Genomic DNA, 21,924 nt, shown 5'->3' with positions numbered 1-21,924 from the left:
GTTATATTTCCAATCTGAACTTAAATACAAACAAAAATACCAAGCTAATGGTATGTGGTTCATTCACGACTGAAGATAGACTAAGTTTATGACGCCATTCAAATGATGTCACAAACTTATGCATAATATATTATCATAATGCTATTAAGGAACCCATTTATGATTATTTTAGCAGTTCAGCATTATCAAATTTTTGGAAATAGGTCAGTTAATTGTGTAAAAGTATAATTAACGTGTTGTCATATTTGTCATCGTTACTTATTATTATTAATTCAATAAGCTTCAGATGCTACCGCAGGCAGTTCGTATGGTCAAAAGTAAACATATATAAAAACAGAACAGTAAGATTACTGTAACTTTCATGTGTCTTATCTCCAAACCACCGATACTGTACAATTAATTGCGAGAAAATATTCGAGTTCTTTCAGAGTGATATATGAAAAAAAAAAAAAAAAAAAAAACAATCGTTCTAATGATAATCATCGAACCACGAAAATTAAACAGGGAGCGAACGTTTGGTCTTGGTGTTGCTTCCTTTTTTTTCCTGACTTCACTTGGCTTTGAAAACTCTCCGGTCTGTCAACAATAACCAGAAAACCGAGTTTAAGAAAACTGAATTAAGTTCAGAAGGTCTGACGTTCTTCTCGTCGTCATTTCTTTGTAATATTTCTTCCCTAGAAGCATGAAACGCAGAATAAAGGGAAGAGGCATGTTCTTATGCTTTTTTTAATGTTCTGTTTATTGCCATAAATCGGAGGAAACATTTCTAGACGAACTCCGTTCTTGTATTCGCGACACCTTCAATTTTATTTCAGAATAAAGAGAAAATCACTCGGAGCTGTATCAGATCTTTATGGCGAATGAATGATATAGCAGAGACTCGGTTTATTTTCTTGAAACTAACTGTCTTTCTCAATACGTATGAGGAGGTATATTATCATGTTATAGAATAAAAACGCGGTGTGTGTAACCATTTCAATTGTCTATCTCCTTGCAGAATCATTAAAAAGTAGCCAAGTTATTCTGGTTGATCGCCAACCGTTAAATATTTTATTTTTCAGAGAACCTGAAGAGCCCATTTTATCAATAATGTTTTGCATTCAGGTTCCTACAGCCAACCCGATTCATGTTTCTTCACCAGTCTAGTGCTCCCGAGACAATCATACAAGTATCTGAAACGAACAAGCTTAATTGAACAGGAAGCAAACCAATCATTCTATTTCTTTTTTCTTGTTGGTTCTCACTTTATGCATATTTTAAGAAATTTCTCCTCTTATGATTGCTTTTGAGTGAACCCATATGATATACTATACAACTGCATACAAAAGTGCTAACCAAATGTTAGGAAAATATATTTACAAACAATAATTCGTTTACTTTACCTAATTTTGCATTATGTCTCCATTATATCTCCTTTTGCCCTAGATTTAACTACGTCTCTTTTCGGTTTCATATACACCTAACCCAGCGATTCTGACATCGTTTAAAGAATCTCTGAACTTATCCTTTTGTCGTAATACTGTCAAGTATCTTCTCTGATTTTTGTGCACGTCTTCACAAAACAGATTCACACATGCGACTAATGCTACACAGAATAATGGTGTGTACGAAAACAACAGAGATAATAAACTCTCAGAGATAATAAACAGAGATAATCACTACCTAGATGGAAAAATTACGTGATCATTTTCATAACTCTTTTTGGACAACATCTCGTATACATACATATCCCTCAAAGACTTTTGGCTTTGTTTCAATTTGCTACTTATTCATCTTATTTACTTCACACTGTATCCTCGGCAGAATTTCACAATTAAAATGGTAACAGAATTCTTCTCAATTGCTTTCAGATTTCTTCTTATACCCTGCTATTAAAATTATGCAGTAAAATAAAGAAACGTAGAGGGAGAAAAAACAAACCACCATTACACCTGGACCTTGTAAGAACTATCATGAAATAGTAAAGACACTGCGAAATTAATGAGAGGAAAACGCCTGAAGAATATTTCCAGAAATTTTTCTCCTCTAAAGCGTTTAGTTTTAAAAATACAATAGTTGATAATGGACATGAAAGGACTACGAGCTCGCATAGGATGATAATACTTATGAGTACAAAGCTCTACATAAAGAACATGTCTGAAATTTTTCATAGAGACTAGCAATAGTAAACTGTCGTCCCTTGTAAAATTATAATCTTTATGCCCGTAATCTGTTGGCGTTTAACAAAAAGTAAACTAACGGAAATGTAAAAAACAAAGATCTATCTACTAATTATATAGTGCAAATACAAATTTGTATATAATACCGGTTAGAAATAGCCTTGGAACTAAACTTATTTTAAGCTAGCGACAGAACTTCAAGAAGAAACCGTTTGAATACAAAACGCTTATTGATAACCAACTGTTGTTAATGTTTTTAACGTTAGTTGCTGATATAATTAACTATGTAAGCAGCCTTCTGAATACGTTTAGAAGAAAGTGTAACACAGAATGCAATTTTTTAAATTATCTTAAAATTACCATATGAAATTGTAGATTCTAATCTTGATGTATGTGACACTACTCGTACCATCATCCGTTTAGCATACTGAGTTCTTATCTAACTAAACCACAAACTGTAGTTTAGTCTGGTAGAAAGTAAACACGTCCAAACAATTAAAATGATTACTAAATATGAATACTAGGAAGAGTATTAATATTAAAAAAGAGGAGCGGTTGGTTTGGACAGCATGTCCGTGGTTATATTCATCTTAATATCCATCCCTAAATCTTTCCTTCAGTCTCTAAAATTTTAAGATTTTTTTCATCACTCTCGCAGTTGCTGAAAAGAAATAAAATTCGCAAATTCCGAGGATAGGGAGAGGGGGGAAGTTCTGGCGTTCAGATGACCTCTGCTTAAGACTTGAATATAATAAAAATTATACGATACACTCAACACTAGTTCCGTTCGTTCCATGAAACGTTTCGTATCGGATTATTTTCTTTTCATATCGGACTGTGCACTGGCAACCTAATCAGGTGCAGGCCGTCAGAATGTTATCTCTCTATAACTCACTATAATTACGATCAAAATTTACAGCGATTAAGTAAAACCAGAAGTCGGGCAAGTGATCTTGTGTCCAGACCCCGGAGACTGGCTGAGGCTCCCGTCACTCCAGTGCGCTGCAAGTCGCCCCGAGGCATGTCCGGGACGTCGACCGCGCTGGACAACATGCTGTACATTCCTCTGTAATAACCGCCGTGAAATCAGGCCTCTCACCTGTCGCCATTACCCGCCGCCTCGTCGGGGGTGGGCTTTTCCTCGGCAGCTGCTACCTGATCAGAATGTCATCATTAGCCATTTAGAGAGGGCGCACAAATATATTATGTAGAGAAGTTTGGGTGTAAGTCCCAAGATGACGTATTAATATGTTAAATGAAACTTTGTAGGTAATGGAGGAGATGTCAGTAATGGTTATAATAAATTCTTTTGTTTTCTGGAAAAAGACTAAAGAAGTTAACTAGACAAATCAGTAAATAAATCAAAATATTGTACGTGAGTTATTTAAAAAGGAATTACTATATCAAAAAATAAAATAAATAATATTACTGACAGCAATAAGGTAAATAAAGATTGATTTATAAAGCAAGACAGAAAAAATATTTCAATTTTCAACACTAAATTTCTTAGAAGTGGCCATGTATATAAACATGAGTTCTGAAGTATAATCAGTAAACAGTCCTATATCGAAACACTATGGAATGGTTATTTAAATCAATAAAAAGTCATTTTGTTGATGGGTTAACAGAAAAGTTGGCTTGGTTTTAGGCTTTCGTGGCTTAGTGGTTATGATTGGTTTCTGCCAGTGGAAGGATTTCTATCCCATAATAAGCGGAGGATTTTTTTTTTTTTTTTTATAAGGATTCTCATTAGGGGCTGAGTTGCTAGTCAAAGGTGGAGATAGCAGATTTTCCCTGAACAGATTACGGTTTATCCCTCTCGCAGTGTTGCCAAATTTTGGCAGGAACCGCTTAATATAATAAATAAAAAAAAATAAAAAAATTACAGTTCAGAATATTTACAGACACATAAGAAGAAACACAAAAGAAGATGTATACGCTATGAGCGTATATACATCTCTAGTAATACAAGAAGAAGGGTGTGAAGATATTTCCGTGCCTGTTTAAAAAGAAAATGCATACATTCAACGGCCACTGCAACTGAAAATTCCAGAAGTTAAGGGTACTCCTGAAATTTATAAGTTCGGAAGTAATAGAGGAACGTAGTTCGAAAGGTTGAGGCACACTAGTCCAAATCAACGTTTCGGTTTTGAATGTCATATTTTTATCGTGTTCTGAGCCGATATGGCACATTTCTCTGGTACACGAAGTTATACAAGAAGCGGAGTTAAGAAAAACAAAGTTGTCTTCAAACCATGAATGGCTAGGAAGAAGAAAGATGTATGTAGTTATGATTTACAATGCTATGTAACAAAAAAAGTTTATATTTAACTATTTCTTATATGTATTTGTATGCTGAATCCAACGATGCTATTGGTTTTTTTATAGTGTCAATATTTAGTAGCAACTGAAGATTTTATATTTTTGCAATATTTATATACAGTATATTATTTGTAAAATAATACTGATTATTGATTTTCAATTGATGTTATTTTTAATTGTGTTCAATTCATTTTTAATTATTTTTTACTGTAATGTAAGATTTTCGATTTTTTTCGTTTTAATTGCTGGAGTGTTTCCTACGGAAGTGTTCTATATTGAAGTAAACTTCTCTTATTATTTTACAAATATTGATATCAACGTTGAATGTATTGAGCATTACAGCTCTGGTTTATACTATCAAACACAGTATATTATATAAAAACCGTACTAACACTGTGATATATGAGAGCCTATAATATTCGTATAATAGTAATAATTAATTGTTTATTATTATTTTTTTTTTCCAGTTTGCTATGACTACTAAACGAAGGTTTAAGTTATCTACGGACTCGTACTGCTATGTTTGTAGGTATTATATAGGTCCGAAGCAGGTCAAGCATAACATCCTTAGTGGCACCAAGATTTGCAGTGTATATGAGGCCTATTTTGAAATGCCTATGAAGCAAGTTGTGGGCACCTCATTTCTACTGTGATAGTCGTGAATCAACATTAGGGTTACGGTTTCGCGGGTCACATGTCAATGCCGTTTGCTGCATCTCGAATATGGAGGGAGAGGCACCCAACCATAATGACAGCTGCTACTTTTGTATGGTGCATATATCAAAATTTAAAAAGTCGCTCATCGAAAGTTGTTTATCTCAACATACCATCCTCTGTTGTTCCGGTTCCACACAATGAAGATCTGCTAACTTTCAACCAACCTTCCAGAGGAAAGTCTTCAAAACTGGATGATGAATCTGTCCAGATAATTGCAATTCACCTGAGAAGGGTGATCAAGTAAAGCACTACATTTCCATAATCAGTAAGAATTTGATGACTTAGTGAGGGACTTGGGTCTAGCCTAAACTAGTGCAGAGCATCTCGTTTACAAGGTCGAGCGAGACCTCCACAATCAAAAAAAGACGTTACTTATGCACGTTTTTATTGTTTCAGAATCCTTGCACTCTGGTAAAAAAATGGTCAATCAAACTCCATTCCTTAGTCAATCAAACTCCACTCCTTTTTTCAGACAAAATATGAGCGATGCTAGCAAAGAACATCATAGGAAGAGAGAGAGAGAGAGAGAGAGAGAGAGAGAGAGAGAGAGAGAGAGAGAGAGAGAGAGAGAGAGAGAGATTCTACCAGGACATGCATTCAATAGAGAAGAGGTACTAAGCAAGGTAGGAATGAAGCTATGATGAGCAACTATATCTGATTCTTGGTTTGGGATAATCACACTGACCACAAAAGACAAGCATATTCAAATGTAAATTTTTAAGGATTTCTTCTTTTTTTCTTTGATTAACTAGAGTAAGTTTCTACTTTTTAATTAATGATTTTTAGCTTGTTTACTTCTAGAAAAGTAAACATTGTTAATAAATCTGATATAGTATTATTACAAAAAACACAAATTATAACTTGCAAAAAAAAAAACAAAAAGACACAAACTGATATTATTAGTCACCGTTCCATCACCATACTCACCACTCCTGCTAAATCTTTGAAAAGTAAATTTTCTAATATCACAGTGCCTATTTTAAACCTTATAAAAATTTGTGCTTTTTATCAATACAGTTTTCTTCTTAAAAAATCCACCCTGTCAAATTTTTCTGAAGAATAGTAAACAGCCTATATTAATTCTCAGTTCCTCTATAAATCCCATGCGTTTGCTTCTTTTTATTCCGAGTTTATTCTCTTTAAACTTATGTTATAAGCCTAAGTCTATCACTACCTATACTACATGTCACTTCACTTCAATCTGAACAACCGCTTAGTAATCGCTATTTATCAGTAGCCATTGAAGGCTAAGTTTCTTCATTTCACTGCATTCTACAAGGTTGTCCTTCAGGTCTTCTTTTAAATATAGTATATCTAAACTCTTTTTTTTTTTTCTCCGTATTATTCCACTCTGTCAACATCTAGTTGCAAATGCTCAGACATGACTTGAAGCTTCAAGTCATTTTCTAACGACAGAGAACTTTTAACTTTTTCTTGAAAAAAAAAAAAAAATCAATTCTCTCTTTTTCTCTCTCTCTCTCTCTCTCTCTCTCTCTCTCTCTCTCTCTCTCTCTCTCTCTCTCTCTCTCTCTCTCGCACGCACGCACGCACACAATCTTGAGCGCATTCAATCAAACTGACTTGATTTTTGACTTCATTCAACCAAACTGACTTGATTTTTGACTTGATTCAACCAAACTGTCTTGATTTTTGACTTGATTCAACCAAACTGTCTTGATTTTTGTGCTTCTGAAATAGTCTCGTGTACCATCAGCATGGCTATGAATCTCTGTCATTTTATTAGACTTTGCTTTGCTCCATGATACCCCTTTTCGTTCCTTTACAATTTCATCAATAATAACAGAATTCACATAATTTTTGCGCAAAAGCCCTTTCATAGCACTGAGTATTAATATTAGGCATAATTTTTATCGCTCTCTGCTTGTTCTTTGCACAAACTAGTTAGCAGCTTCCACTTTTTGTAATAAATATCATCTTGACTTCGATATCATTTCATTGATAAAAAAAAAAATTACCTTGTTCATTGTTTTTATTTATTTAAAACTGAACAGGCCTCTAGTTCTGGGCTCCATAGATAAACAATAAAGAATACAGTTCAACCGGAAAAACGGTAACTAAGTACTTTTTTTATTAGTACTGTAATGTTAATACTATGATTTTTACTACCATTAACATATCAGCTGTTTGCAGTCACTTTTTATGCATAGATTTCGAAAATAATTTTTAAAATTTCACGTCACATCACAATTTTTCCATATGCAAGTTTTTGTGTTTACCCATAATATAAATAAATTTTCTGTTTATACTCCGGGACGACCACACCTGTCAGAGGAATTCTCAAGGTAGAATACAAGAAATAGCACCGTATTCAGCAGCCACGGGCTTGAACCCGAATCATTCAAAGAACGTGCACTTATGCACCAGGGTGCTTCACCACTCGGCTACGGCGGCCTTCCTCATCTTACTACAATTTAGGGAAGTATAAATAACACTAATCTGTTATTGCCTGCAAATAATAATGGTTACATGTGCCCAAAGATGGCAGCAATGTTGGAAAAGGTTAACATGTTCAGCCTTGTCTGTCTACCTCCCACCTATCTTTCAGTAACGGAAAAACAGTTGTAGTGTGAGTACGAGTACAGTTTATCTGCGCATCCATTGCATATTATTCGTTTCTTCTGGTTTTTGCTTAGCAGTGTATTGTTAAAATATCAATCAGAAGAAAAGGAAGCGTTTGATCACCCTCTAGATTTCTGCTACGGTTACAAAATGTAATCCGAAGAAAATATACAGTATTACTAAATGTTCATATTCTTTGTTTTAACTAGGAAAATTAAAACCATGTATTTTGCTCTTCCTGTGGTGTTGCGAGAACGGCGCAACCACATCGATGATTGCTATTTCTGTAATGATAGGATGTCCAGAAATAGCAAGCAAAGCATGAGATAACCTAAAATCATATTATTATTATTTTTACCTCATATTATTTCTCCCTGATTGGGGGGTCCACCTCGTGACAGGTATTGCTACCAAGTACACAGGGTGGTTGTTGTTATATCTGGTGTTACTGTTGGTCGAGGAACTTTCTGATTATCCTACAGGTATTCAGGATTGCGACTTTCTGGAGTTCTTTGTAGGTGTTCGCTGAGAGACCTATTGCTGCTAGGCTGCTATGTAAGGTCTTTGGAATTATACCTGTGGTTGACACGATGATCGGGATGGTCGTTACTTGCTGAATATGCCACATCTCTTTGATCTCCTGTCTTAGGTTCGTGTACTTCCTGATTTTTTCCCCATGAGTTTTCTGCAAGTTTCCAGTATTGGGTACTGCTATGTCAATCAGATAGGTAGCCTTTTCCTTCTTGTCCACAAGGGTTATGTCCGGTCCATTGTGCAGGATTGTCCTATCCGTTATTATGGAGCGGTCCCAGTGCAGCTTGTGGGTTGAGGTCTCTAGTACTGCCTTGGGTTCGTACTTGTAGTACGGTACACTTTCTTCGATCAATTGGTATTTCCTTGCAAGCTTCTGATGTATTATCCTGGCTACGCAGTCTATGAGTCTATCCTGTCTATGAGTGTACTCAGTCTGGGTGATCACCTTGCATCCCGCGGTGATGTGTTGGATCGTTTCTGAGGCCAGGTGGCATCGTCGACATGTGTCATCGAACACTCCGGGCTACTTGACAATATATTTTCTATAGTTCCTGGTGTTGATTACCTGGTCTTGGATGGCGAGCATGAATTCAGTCTCGGGGAAGAGCGTCCCGCTCGTGAGCCACGCATTGGAAGCAATTTTATCTATGTGATCTTGATGGAGATCATTGTAGTGTCTGCCATGGAGTGTCTTCTCTGCCTATCTTTCTAGCTTCGTTTGTGCCTCCTGGGAGGACTCCTCGGGAAGTTGAGTGGGGTATACCGCTTGACTATCTTCCTTATGGCCTGCTGGAGTGCTGCTGTGTGTTTCTAGAAGTAATCCTTCAGGTTAACTATCGCTGTCTTCTGTTGCTCAATGAGATCTATCTCATCATATTTCCGAGCAGTTGTCAGTCTCTCCACGGCAGATTTCGAGTGGTGTTGGCGGCTCTTGGTCATCATTGTCCTTGTCTTTCACATGATATCTTCCAGCTCGGTGTTAGTCCAATCTATGACCCCCGAAGGAGTATGTTAGCACTGGGACTGCATAGGTGTTTATGGCTTTAACTGTGTTCCCTCCGTTCATCTTTGCTTTCAGCAGGCTTCTGAGTCTCTGATGGTATTTTTCGGTCAGGCAGGCCTTAATTTCCTTGTGCTGTACTGTTGAGCCTGCATCATCCCCAAGTATTTGTAGGCTTCTCCCTCTGCCATGGCTTCGATCTCTTTACCAGTCTGCAGCTGGTAGTTTCGGTTGACTAATTTTCCCTGGTGCAATCCGTGGGTCTTGCATTTGTCTAGACCAAATTCCATCCTAATATCATTGCTGAATTCTTCGGTGATCTGGTGGAGTAGTTGCTGAAGGTGCTTCTCGGTTTCCGCGTAGAGCTTGATGACATCCATGTACATCAGGTGGGTGAGGGTGTACAGGTTCTTCCTTCCTTCTTTGAGGTTATATCCGTACTTGCTACTGTTGAGCATGGTGATAGCGGGTTAAGTGCTAGACAGAACCGCAATGGGCTCAGGGCATCTCCCTGAAAGATTCCTCTCCTGATGGGGATTGGCTTGGTTGTGATGTTTTCGACCTTAATGGTGGTACTCCATTTTGCCATCGTTTTTTCTAGGAAGTTTGTCACTATGGGATTATTATTATTATTATTATTATTATTATTATTAGCCATTTGGTGCAAGGAAGCCTGAGGCTTTTGCTGCACCAGCCAAAAAAGATTTCTGAGTTACCCTGAGAGAGAGAGAGAGAGAGAGAGAGAGAGAGAGAGAGAGAGAGAGAGAGAGAGAGAGAGAGAGTCAGAAGAGAAGTAAAAGGGAATCGCTCATCAAGAAAGAGAAGAATGATGATATCCAGCTCAGGACCCTAGGTATGCTAAGCCCACACTCACCAGATGTGAGCCCCATGCAATAAGACCTGTTCCATAACTGCCGATACCAGATCCCCCCAATATCATAAAGCCTTCTGCATAAAGGAAGCAATGATGAATATATTGAGGATTCTTGTGTTGCGGACTTTGCTGGACCAGCAACAGAGTTGCACTACCAACTAGATATTAAGGCCCCGCACTTAATTGAGCAAAAGAATTTAAATGACTTAGTTCGTGATTTAAACTTATCTAAATCAATCAGATTTCCTTGATTCTAGGCTACAACGGTGGAAGTTACTTGAAGTAGGAAATAAAATTACAGTATATTGAAAATGTCAAAATATTTCGTTGTGGAAGATGGTATGTTGTTGTTGTTATTTGGTTTTTAGGAGCATTAGCAACTAAGGCCATATTGCTCCGGGATATGCGGTGGTCATTCCCTGACCTTTCCGCATCCTCTATATTTGGTGGTGACGGGCTTGAACCCCGGTCTAATCAAGAAGCGTGTGCTACGCACTGCTGCTCCTTCCCACCTGGCTACGGAGGCGCCTGGAAGATGGTATGTGTTTCTGTAATGTTATTAGGGTTCTTCTGAACGAACACATTTCTAGGCATTGAACACAATCCTGATGAATGGAACATATTTACCGATGCCTCAAAATTAAGTTTAAAAGCAGTTTTGCTGCACAACTGAAATTCAATCCCATCAGTTCCTGTACATCATGCTGTTGGCTTGAAAGAAACATATGAAAATATATCCAAGTTCCTGAGTTCAATAAAGTACCATGACTTTGCTTGGAAGGTCTGCGGATAATCTTAAAAAAATTGGATTACTCACTGCTCTACAGGGAGGTTTCACACAATACTACTGTTTTCCATGTTTTTGTGAAGCAGTCGTGCAACAGAAACACATTATACTGTACAGAAATGAGAAAAAAAATAGGAATATTTTCCAGGGAGAAATAATATAAAAATGATCCGTTGGTTGAACCAAAAAAAGGTTCTTCTTCCACCTTTATATAAAGCTTCTATTAACGAAGAATTTTTTAAGGCTATGGATAAAAAAGAAAGTGGATTCTGCTACCTAAGATGAAGTGTTTCCCAATTTAACAGATGCAAAACTGAAAGAAGGAATTTTCATTGGGCCTCAAATAAAGAAACTCCTCAAATAGGATGCATTTGAAACAAAGTTATAGGGTACTGAACGGCCAGCTTGGCGATCATTTAAAGAAGTTATGCATGGACCTTGGAAGAAGGAAAGAAGATAATTACAAATCTCTGCAATTACATAATTACAGTTTGCTGCAGTGTTATAAAGATATGCACTGCCGAACGTCTTTTAACATTCATTTTGGAATTTAGGAAATGTAAGTGATGAGAAAGTGGAACGCTTTCATCAGGAAAATATTCACGATGGAAAAGTGGTACCAAGGTCAGCGTTTGTATAACGCCTGGAAACTACTTTGACTTACGCAGAAGTATTTTGTTATAATCTCAAACACAATTTCAATGCCTAACTTATTATACTTTATTTTTCTAGAAAAAAAAAAACAGTTTGTAAGAAAAAAACTTATTAAAAATTAGTACTTCGTCTTTATCATGAAAGGGTAACAATACTTGAAATTTTCTAATGATAACTTTGTTGCTGCATAATTTTTGCTTACAGTTACTCTAGTTGTGATCGATAGACCGTAAATAAAAAAAAAAAAGGATCATATATTATAAACTATTTATGAGATCCTGCTTGCCGTTATACCGTTGTATTTGCTCGTTGTATTCGCTCGTTGTGCTTGCCGTTGTATTTGCTCATTCGCCTGGTTCGCCATCGCTGCACTAGAGTACCCAACCAATTATGTTTATTAGCCATTCTAGTGGATAAGAAAATTTATTCCTCCGGTTGCTGTATTTAAGAGATCAAATATTTTAAAAATATTTAAAACTGTAGAAAATATGAATGGTATTCATTTCATCCGAAAGTATGATAAGCACGTACAAATATTATTAAACCATTTACAGTCTACAGAGTATTTTAATTGTTTTTAGAATCAATAAAATGTTTGACTAATATGAAATACCTGCAGTTAGTTTTATGACCTATCTAATGTGTAATACCTCTGAAGTTCGAAGATTTTTAATTGGATTCTTATTTATTGACATTCATATTTCTATGAAAGTCTTTTTACATTACAATCAATATTTTTATTTCCTGTTTTCTTCAGAGTAATGTATATTACTTGTATATTTGAGGAATACTAATCAGATTGTTAATAATTACCTGTCAAGTTAAATTATAAAACACTGTTTCTTATTGTGTCAAGAAGTAACTGTCTTTATGATAGATGGTATCAACTAGTTTATTAAAAAAAAAAAAAAAATCAAATCACGATATATCTCTCTCTCTCTCTCTCTCTCTCTCTCTCTCTTTCTGGTAAAATGCGATAGCAGAAATAAATGGGAGAATTAGTTTCTTCTATCTGTTGAATACATAATCCATGAATGCAGCTTATTTTCTTCCCTCCAGCTATTCCTATTATATGATGAAGATTCATATAATAGGAATGACTGATGTAATTTCGGATAAGTCAAACAGTTCTTGTTTGAACTGCCCAGTTAAAAATAATGAAACTGTTTTTAAGAGTCCTGCAGTTAAGCTATGATTTTAAGTATTGCGAATATTTTTAGAATATTGCTTATTACAGAGTTCATACGGTATTAGAATAAGCACAAGTGGTCGTTCGCTTTATACTTCGGCACGGCCACTAGAGTCAGAGGAGTTCACAATTAATCGTATGGACAATGAATACAAATGTTAATCGTATTCACATAGTCCATTCAAACGTGTGTGCTGCTGCACCCTTTCGCTTGACCACACGGCTACTACTTATAATATTCCTTTTTTTATTTTTTAAAACTACTATTAAATTATGATGGCTTTTCGCAAAGTGGATAACAAAAAAATAACTCAACATGTCATTTACATTATATTATACACTTCAAACTTGTGTACTTGTAGAAAGAAATTACGAAGTAACACATGAAGATGCGATATCAGCAATATTGCCTGGTGATGCCAATGAACGCGTGTAATTTCTATCTCTATAGTTCAGAGAGTTCGCCGAAATCTAGTTTATACACTTAACTTGGGCAGTGTAGGCTTTGGGGTGAAGAATAATGACGATATTATTTATTTTTATTTATAATAAAAATAAGCAAGCAAATAATAATTTCGGAGACATCTTATTTTCTCTCTTAAGATCAAAAAAGGAACAAATTGTGCATTTTTAAGTGAAAGTAGACATAATAGAGCATGCTGAATCAGGTGATTCAAATATCTAACGCATGTATAGCAGGCATTCCACAAGACCTACTAAAAGTGGTTATTTGTTTTCATGATTAGTTTTCTATTTTTATTGCTAAATTCATTGCATAAGCTAAGAATATGCTACTTATAGCATATAATTTTAATTTTTAATTTAAGTGGTGTTAATTTGTGTCGAACCATGTTTAGGAATTTCTCATTCTGAATTTACTTGAATCACAAATAATATCGGCTTAAAATAATGCAGTGTTGCACACAATACACTGTATGTGATTCCAGCTGTTTTTCACAGCTTTCAGACACCGCTTTATTTAGCACAAAATGCATAACTCGGTGACAGTCATCACTTTCAGGAACTAATTAATGACGATATGCCATGTATACGCCTGTATAAATAATAATATACATTATATATATTAACAATGCAAAGTAATATAATGATTAAGTTGTTTCAAATTATATGTACTCGTAGTACTTCGTAAGTTCTCGCTTCGTTAACTCCCTAATCTGAAAAATTGAAGTTGCATCACTTGAACATGCTGGGAACTTTTCTCCTTTAATTAAAGTGGGTGGCATCGCATAAAAAAAAAAAAAATCGCATATAGCTATGTGTTCATGGTTTTCAAGGGTAATTCTGAATTACTATTATAAATAACTAATATGAAGTGACTGTCCTTGGAGCCACAACCGGCAAGCTGTGTTCTGTTGTAGAGGAAACACCAAGTAAAGATATCGCTGCTTTGGGGGCAGGCAGTCAGTCTTGAAAGAAAAATGCACCAATAATGTTTAGACGTAATAAACGCCCTATCAACCATATGAACCACATAATCCTTTCAAAGTATTCTCACAATACCAGCAATTCACTGTATAGCAGTCAAGATAACCTACTGCTTGACAGTAGTAATTAACGTATCTCGAAAGTAAAGTTCGTTGCTCATTAGCGTCAGTTAGAGCCACAAATAAAATAACTGGCTAGAACTATTCTCCATGAGATTATGATGACAAAAGTCTGGTTAGGGGCGGAAAGATAGCCACTTTCAAAATTTATCGTAACAAATGGATGAGGGTTACGAAGTCTGAAACAATAATGCTTTCTTTCTTTCTCTTTGTTTTCTGCGGTTCGAAGAATCTCTCTCTCTCTCTCTCCCCCCCTCACTCCCTCCCCATCTCTTCTCTGTGTTTATATGTCGCGCGCGCCACAGTAGTTCTGCGGTAGAGCTATTCCATGAATCAATGGTAGCCAGAAGCAATGTGACGGATCCCCGCTCGTACCTGAGGTGTGTCATAAAGCAGTATAGGTCGCATACCATGATGGCTAATGATAGTAGAAGGTTCCGGTGCTAATAATATTACCTAGTGGAAGTTTGACGTCAATTTTAAATAATATTGAACGCAACACATATTACCAATTAAACAGAAAATGGCATACAAAAGCAATGTAAATGAACGTATAATGATATTCGCTGTTGTAATGACTGTTTAATGTAAAATTTCTAAAATGTCATCTTAAACATGCGCAATCAATCAACATAACATGAGCACAATTTTCAAAGCAATACCTTGCTTTGAAAGGAGGAGAGATGTCCTTTATGCAAGAACATGAATAATTAAATCTTTTTTTCGCTCTTTTAAGGTTACACAGCTCGAAATAAAAATAAAAAGATTACAGCAAGACAAATCTGAGATAAGCCTGCTGTTAATTAACGATTAAAAAAAAATAATACGCTTGGCTTCTCTGGAGTGTTTCATGCAGACTGCAAACGGCCAGCTAAGGTAAAAATTAGGTCGCCACTCGAACACATGGAATTTAAAGTAGCCAAAAGTACAAGCTTCTGTCACCTGTCGCATAAACGAGCTAAATGAAGGATCAAAACTATTTACGATAAGAAAATTTCAGTTAAATCCAAAGATTAATTATCGAAGGTGGATGTGATCTTAATTGCTCTCTCGTGGGCAGAACATAGCCTGGGTGTGTACAATAGTGCAGGGCTCTTCATCGCCTGGTGCCATGAAGCACTCATAATCCCTTAACAGCGAAAACATGGTTTGAGGAAAATATCTGAATTTCAAAGCTTTTGGTTTTTATTTATCTATTTATTTATTTTATTCGTTTAAATCAATCTGATGTACACTTTTACCTGAAACAGAAGAACAGTTACCTGCGTGTGAAAGGCATCCCATGTATTACGAAATATGCGAAGCGTTCGGTACTTCAGGTTATTAGAAATTTCGATGTTATGAATATACAGTACAGTACTTGTATTACTGATGAATTAGCATCTCTTGCCTCCAAAATATTTTATGGGATTCTCTTCTATAACAATAAAGAAAATATGACTAAGTTTTACTTGTAAGCTTGTAGTTTTACTTGGTCATAGCAAACAACACAACTATGTTTAAAACCGAGCAATAAAAACGATTTCTCGTTATCCTGAAATGCGGTCTTCCTAGACTCGTGAGCTGAAGTTATAAAAAAAACTCCCGCTGGGAGAATTGTTATGTAAAATACTATTCTCTTAATGGGAGGAAATAGTGTTTATAAAAATTTAAAATTAGTATTGTACTGTAACTTAATAATTTCAATACTTCTGTAGGAAGAGTAAAAAATCCGAAGAACTTTCTTCAAGAATTATTTATGTTCTAATTCAGAAGTGTGAACACACAGTCAACTGCTACAAAAAAGTTCGACTGCAAGACCACCAAGTTGAACTACGAAAACAACTATTCTACATATTTGTCTTAACGAACATATTTTAGACATACTACGGTTTTATAAATTTTTCAAATTACATTGGAGTACATGCAGAATTAAAAAGTGCTCAAGTTAATAATTTGTTTGTTAGGAGCATTAGCAACTAAGGCCATATTGCTCCGGGGATCTGCGGTAGTCATTCACTGACCTTTCTGCATCCTCCGTATTTGGTGGTCACGGGCTCGAACCCCGGTCTAATCAAGAGGCGTGTGTTACGCCCTGCTGCTCTTGCCCACCTGGCTACGGAGGCGCCAAGTTAATAGTTGCAAATATATGAATTCGCGTAGTAGAAATCACTGTGACCCATTTTTAGGGTCCCATTCTTTCTTTACATCGTAACATACTTTCTTATTTAGCGAAGAAATACAAGGACTGTTTCATAATCACAAATGTTCGTTGTTATTAATCATTAACTCGAGAGATGTTCAAAATATTTTGCGACTCCGGTATAAATAGAATAGTTTTTAATTTTTAAATAGGATAGTTTTTAATTTTTAAATAAGACAGTTTTTAATTCTTATATTTAAAAGTTTAGAAGGTTTAAATATAAGAATAATATAATTATATTTATGTAAATAATATATGCAAAAATATGAATTTTTCAACTTACAGTATTTGATGAAAATTTTAATTTTAGTTTTCTCTGGGAAACAGATTAATGGCAGTCTCAAAGCAAGAGTTTATTTCGAACAATGATCAAATTTTTTGTCCAGAATAGCGGCGAAACTATCATACCATCAGATTAGCCACCGTTTTGGGGGTTAAAGATTCGGGGGGGGGACGGCCGGTATAGAACAGTTATTAAAGAACACTTGAGCTGGGTGGCGTTCAAAAATCTCGCGGGAGGATCGAGAATTTGTAATGCTTCCGATTCGGAAAAGAAACAATCCAAAGAAAATTCGTGAACACATGATGAATGTTTACAAATGGCCGAAAATCTATTGAAGACGACCAGAAGTGTGGAAGACCGTCTGGTTGTGTCATTAATAGCGTAAAATAAAATATATGATTCATGAGTATCTACTGTACACCTGTCTAAAGTAGTTGCAGAAGGATCTCACAACACTTAACTGAACATAATCGCCAACGTCATCTATGCTTTTATCTCTTTTCAAACGATCCAGAAGAATATATTTAGGATTGCTACTGGTGATGAGACATGAATCCCATCACTGGGATTCCCAAAAACAAAAGTACAGTACAATCAAAACAATGGACGTGTACATGACTCTCCCCGAAAAAAAATTTCCTATGCAACCAACAAGAAACAAAATTATTCCTTATAGCCATGACTTCTGGGTTTTGAGGGAATATTATTAGTTGATTATTTACCAAAGGGTGCCACAACGAACAGCGATTACTATGCTCAATTAGGCTGTGTTTACACGAGCGGCAATGAAGCGGATGCGGCAGTGTTTATTGCCCAAAGCAACCAAGAAAACCAAAGAGTTTTGAAAGTTTTACTAGTTGGTTGTGATAATAAGCACTGCCGCATCCGCATCAGTGCCGCTTTTGTGAACGAAGTCTTAATGTTTAGATTGCGGAATTCTATAAAATATAAATGACGGGGAAAATTGACAACAAAAGGTGTTTTGCTTTTTCACGACAATGCATCTATTAACAAGTAAAAAGTTTATTCAGCATACACTTAAAGACTGCCGTTATGAGCAGTTAAACTCCTACCCCACAGTCCACCAGTTCAGCCACCAGTTCAGCCTCTTGTTCAGAAATCTTTAATTTCTATTTGAACATATTTTCAGATGGTAATGCAGTCAAGGCAGATGTCAATTATTTGAAGAGCAAATTTCAGAATTTTATTAAAATTTTAATATTTAATATAAACTTTTTAAATGTATTTCCTGGAGAAATTTAATTCTGCAGGAAAATAGAACAATTTCAGTGAAGTAAAAGGATGTAAAATTAAAAAATAAAATTATAACTGAAAAACAGTACTTCCCTCCCCCCTTTTTAATACCAGAGTTTGTAAAACTTTTTTGAATGCCCTTCAATCCGCACAGATCCCATTTGGGAAAATGCTACTACCAAAGCGAATCTCATGTCTACATGAGATTAAAAATATTATAGTTTGGGCATTTCAAGTCTGGCTATTTCAGCTACATACTACCAATATAGAATACAGAGAGCTGTCTAAAGTGAAGAGCTGTGTTTGAGAAAAAATTATTATGGGAAATAAAAGTGACCTTCTCTTTGAGATAAGCCAAAATGAAGGAATACATAACTATGGCACCGCGTTATCTGCGTCTGTAGCTTAGCGAGCCATGGTGGTTATGAAATACGGGTTTAAGTAAATGGCTAAATGGTGATAGGTACAGGCTGTCAGTTTTCCAACATGGCAGATAGAGGAAGTGTAACTGGAAGATAGTAGGAAATAACCCCCCTGGGAAACGTTTTCCCGTCACTCAGAATGCAGCAAAGAGGGTAGTATGCAGCAAGAAGAATTAAGAAGCCGAAGCTAGGGTTTTAACAACTTAAATCCAAGTCATGTTATTAGAAGCATAAGTAGCACCTAATGTTCTGTATGATCTTATTTTAGACGTGGATTCATTTGCTATAAAAAAAAAAAAAAAAAAATGCGTACCATCACAGAGTTGAAAACACTGTAATTTTATAAATCCTTTAAATCGGTACTGCATAATATTTTATTTTTGTGTTTTTCTTGTGGTTAGTCTCACATTTGCAAATTGAATTATGTTTCCGGGCTGCACAGATAACATTATAGAACCTAAACTCAAGTTACGCTGCACAGATTCAGCTGCATTTATCAGTTGTTATCGGCTGAAGCTACTTAATGATCTTTGTATCTAAAGGGATTATTTTTTGTTAAGTATAGATTACAACAGCAAGTAAAAATGTAGCCAGTATATTTAAAATCTTGAAGCTCGGAGAATTTTATATAAAAGTAAACTAATATTTTTGTGTGGGAGTAGGAGTAAACTTTTAACTTGCTGTTATCATAAGCATTTATTTAATTTCCAACCAAGGAAATAGATGAATCGTTCTAACAACCTTACGACTGGATATATCGCATTTTGCATGACAACTTTATAGCTGCAAACAATTTTTTTATACCTTCACTATATACACTGTTAAGATAAATTCCAAATATAACCGCTCGTCCCAAAGCTTGACAGAAAACAACAACAAAAAAAAAAAGGTGGACCTGTCATCAATTTATTTCCTTAATCCCCTTATATTCGATAGTTTTACAAAACAGAAATTAATGTCATTTTATCCATTAATGGGTAATATGTAAATTAAGAAAAGAAGTGGTACCTTACCTTTAAGATGCATGTTCCTACTTTCTCATTTTCTGGAACAGTAGCATTATAAAAACTCTGGTCAAATATGGGCTCATTGTCGTTAACATCGCTAATAGTAACAACTATTGTAGCACTAGATGACAACGGGGGTGTCCCACTATCGGTAGCCATTACGGTAATCTGTGGAATAGGATCAGTCTCACAATCTATGTGGGTCTTTGTAGTAATAAGTCCTGTTTTGCTATCGATCTGGAACCACTGGGAATGCGTTTCTGGTGTATCTTTGATGGAATATGTAATCAGCGAATTATTGCCTTCGTCACGGTCTACTGCTGCTAACTGAAACACTGATGTTCCCGGATCCGCTACTTCCAAGACATTTGCATAATAGACAGTATGGTCAAACTCAGGAGTGTTGTCGTTGGTATCAGTAATGCAGAGCTCAAACGTTCGGGAGGCATTGAGTGGTGGATTACCCTGGTCTGTGGCTGTAACGACCATGGTGTAGTTTGGTTTTGCTTCTCTGTCTAGTGGGTGAGATACTATTACCAAATATATGATACTATCCTGCGTTGTTAGACCAAAATGACCATCCCCACCCTGAAGAGTAACATTGACATTCGCATATTCCTCTTTGGAGTCGGGATCATTTACACTAATCCTTGCTACAAACTCCCCAGGGCGAGCATCCTCCGATATTTTGGGAGAAGCGTCTTCACTTAGAAAGATGAGATTGATAGTTGGCTGGTTGTCATTGACATCAGTGACACGAATAGATACGAATGCAGTAGTTTCTAATGGCTGTACTCCATTGTCACGTGCTACTACAACAAGCTCATGAACATCTTTAGACTCGAAATCCAAAGGCTTGTTGACAGATATAACGCCTGTCTTTGGATCGATAGAAAACTTATTTTCGCGATCACTCTGCCTTCTGTTAATTGAATACGTAATTCGGCCATTCTCTCCTGCATCCGTATCAGTGGCAAAAACCCGAAGGATACTCGTGCTTACAGTAGCGTTTTCTGCTACGGTCGCAAAATATCGGCTTTGATTGAAAATTGGTTGATTATCGTTGACATCTTGGATAGTGATATTAACTGTCATAGATCCTTTCAGAGGTGGCGTTCCTCCATCGTAAGCATCTATAACCAAGCTGTAGAAAGGTGTTGTTTCACGATCTAAAAACCCGTTGATTTGTAAATCCAGATATAAGACATCGTCCCTCTCTCGATGAGACGACAGGCGAAAAGCATTATTGGAATTACCGGATACTATTTCATACCTCTGTGTGTTAAAAATTCCGAGATCCCGGTCTTTGGCAGGATTTAGCGTTCTTTTCATGTCTCTAGGAGTATTTTCTGGGAATTCAATGGACATAAACAAAGTAGGAAATTTAGGAGCATTATCATTCTCATCTCGCACCTTAATTACAACCCGAATATTCTCTCCACTCAAAGGAATGGCCACGAAAGAATAGTAACTTCGAACTTCCCTGTCCAGAACAATATTTGTCCTGATTTCTCCGGTAGATTGATCGACATGTAGATCAGAATCTACTGCGCTTCCTGGTACAGGAACAATTAAATACGGAGGTGGTGGTGGTTTGGGGAGACCTTGTTTATTTTGACCAATATATCCGATAGTAGTCCCAGTTTTTAAACCTTCTGATATTTCAAATTCTTGAAGATATTCGCCGCGACTACACCATGTCACTGCAGCTACAAGAAAAAGAATGGGAAGGCTTCTAGTCCTCGGGCCGCCCATCATTACAGATGAGATGTGAAGAGCTTTAATATCCAGCCCATATATATATATAGTGGCATCTACTCCTTACAACACTGGCAGGAACTCCTGGAATGTATGAAACGCATGCCGTTGAAACACATTTTGATAGATTTGCTTCCAGCTGTTCTGACTCTGTAAATAAACCGAAGTAATATTAGTTTTATAGAAACAAAGTCATTTTATAAAATTGTTTTTACAATATTACTGGAGGTATAAATTACAAACTGAATTTATAAATTAGAAACTAAATTATAACTAACTTGTTATATTGTGTGTTATGAGCACACAAAACAAACAAGTTAGTTAACGTACGGAATGCATTACATTTCAGGCGCGTCCAATTTTTTTCTTAAATTAATTGATTTTTTTATTATTTTTATGCGATTAATAGAAGTGAAGAGTAAATACAGTTATATATATATATATATATATATATATATATATATATATATATTCACGAGCAATACCACGTTCACGTGTTTGACATAACGATGCACACAAAAAATTCTCAAGCTAATAATACTGCATTAAAACTACATTTAATCTATGAATTTCTTTTTTCCATACAATTTGTAAAAAAAATTACATAATAATTGCTGTATTTCTATTTGTCCGATTT

At 35.8% G+C, this 21,924-nt stretch overlaps 1 protein-coding gene across 1 annotated transcript in view; it reads right to left on the bottom strand.

The window, feature by feature from the left end:
* The window catches only part of LOC150088101 (protein dachsous-like), a 287,537-nt gene extending 266,253 nt beyond the window's left edge, over nucleotides 1–21,284 (bottom strand). Inside the window, exon 1 of the mRNA XM_090370019.1 lies at nucleotides 19,536–21,284. Within this exon, the coding sequence (XP_090226145.1) occupies nucleotides 19,536–21,284 (1,749 nt within the window). The remainder of the gene's footprint in view (nucleotides 1–19,535) is intronic.
* Nucleotides 21,285–21,924: the final 640 nt, after the last annotated feature.

Source organism: Mastigoproctus giganteus, chromosome 3 (assembly GCF_048544385.1).
Source record: "Mastigoproctus giganteus isolate SK-2022 chromosome 3, ASM4854438v1, whole genome shotgun sequence".
Lineage (NCBI taxonomy): Eukaryota > Metazoa > Arthropoda > Arachnida > Uropygi > Thelyphonidae > Mastigoproctus > Mastigoproctus giganteus.
This window is presented reverse-complemented; position numbering and strand designations above follow the sequence as displayed.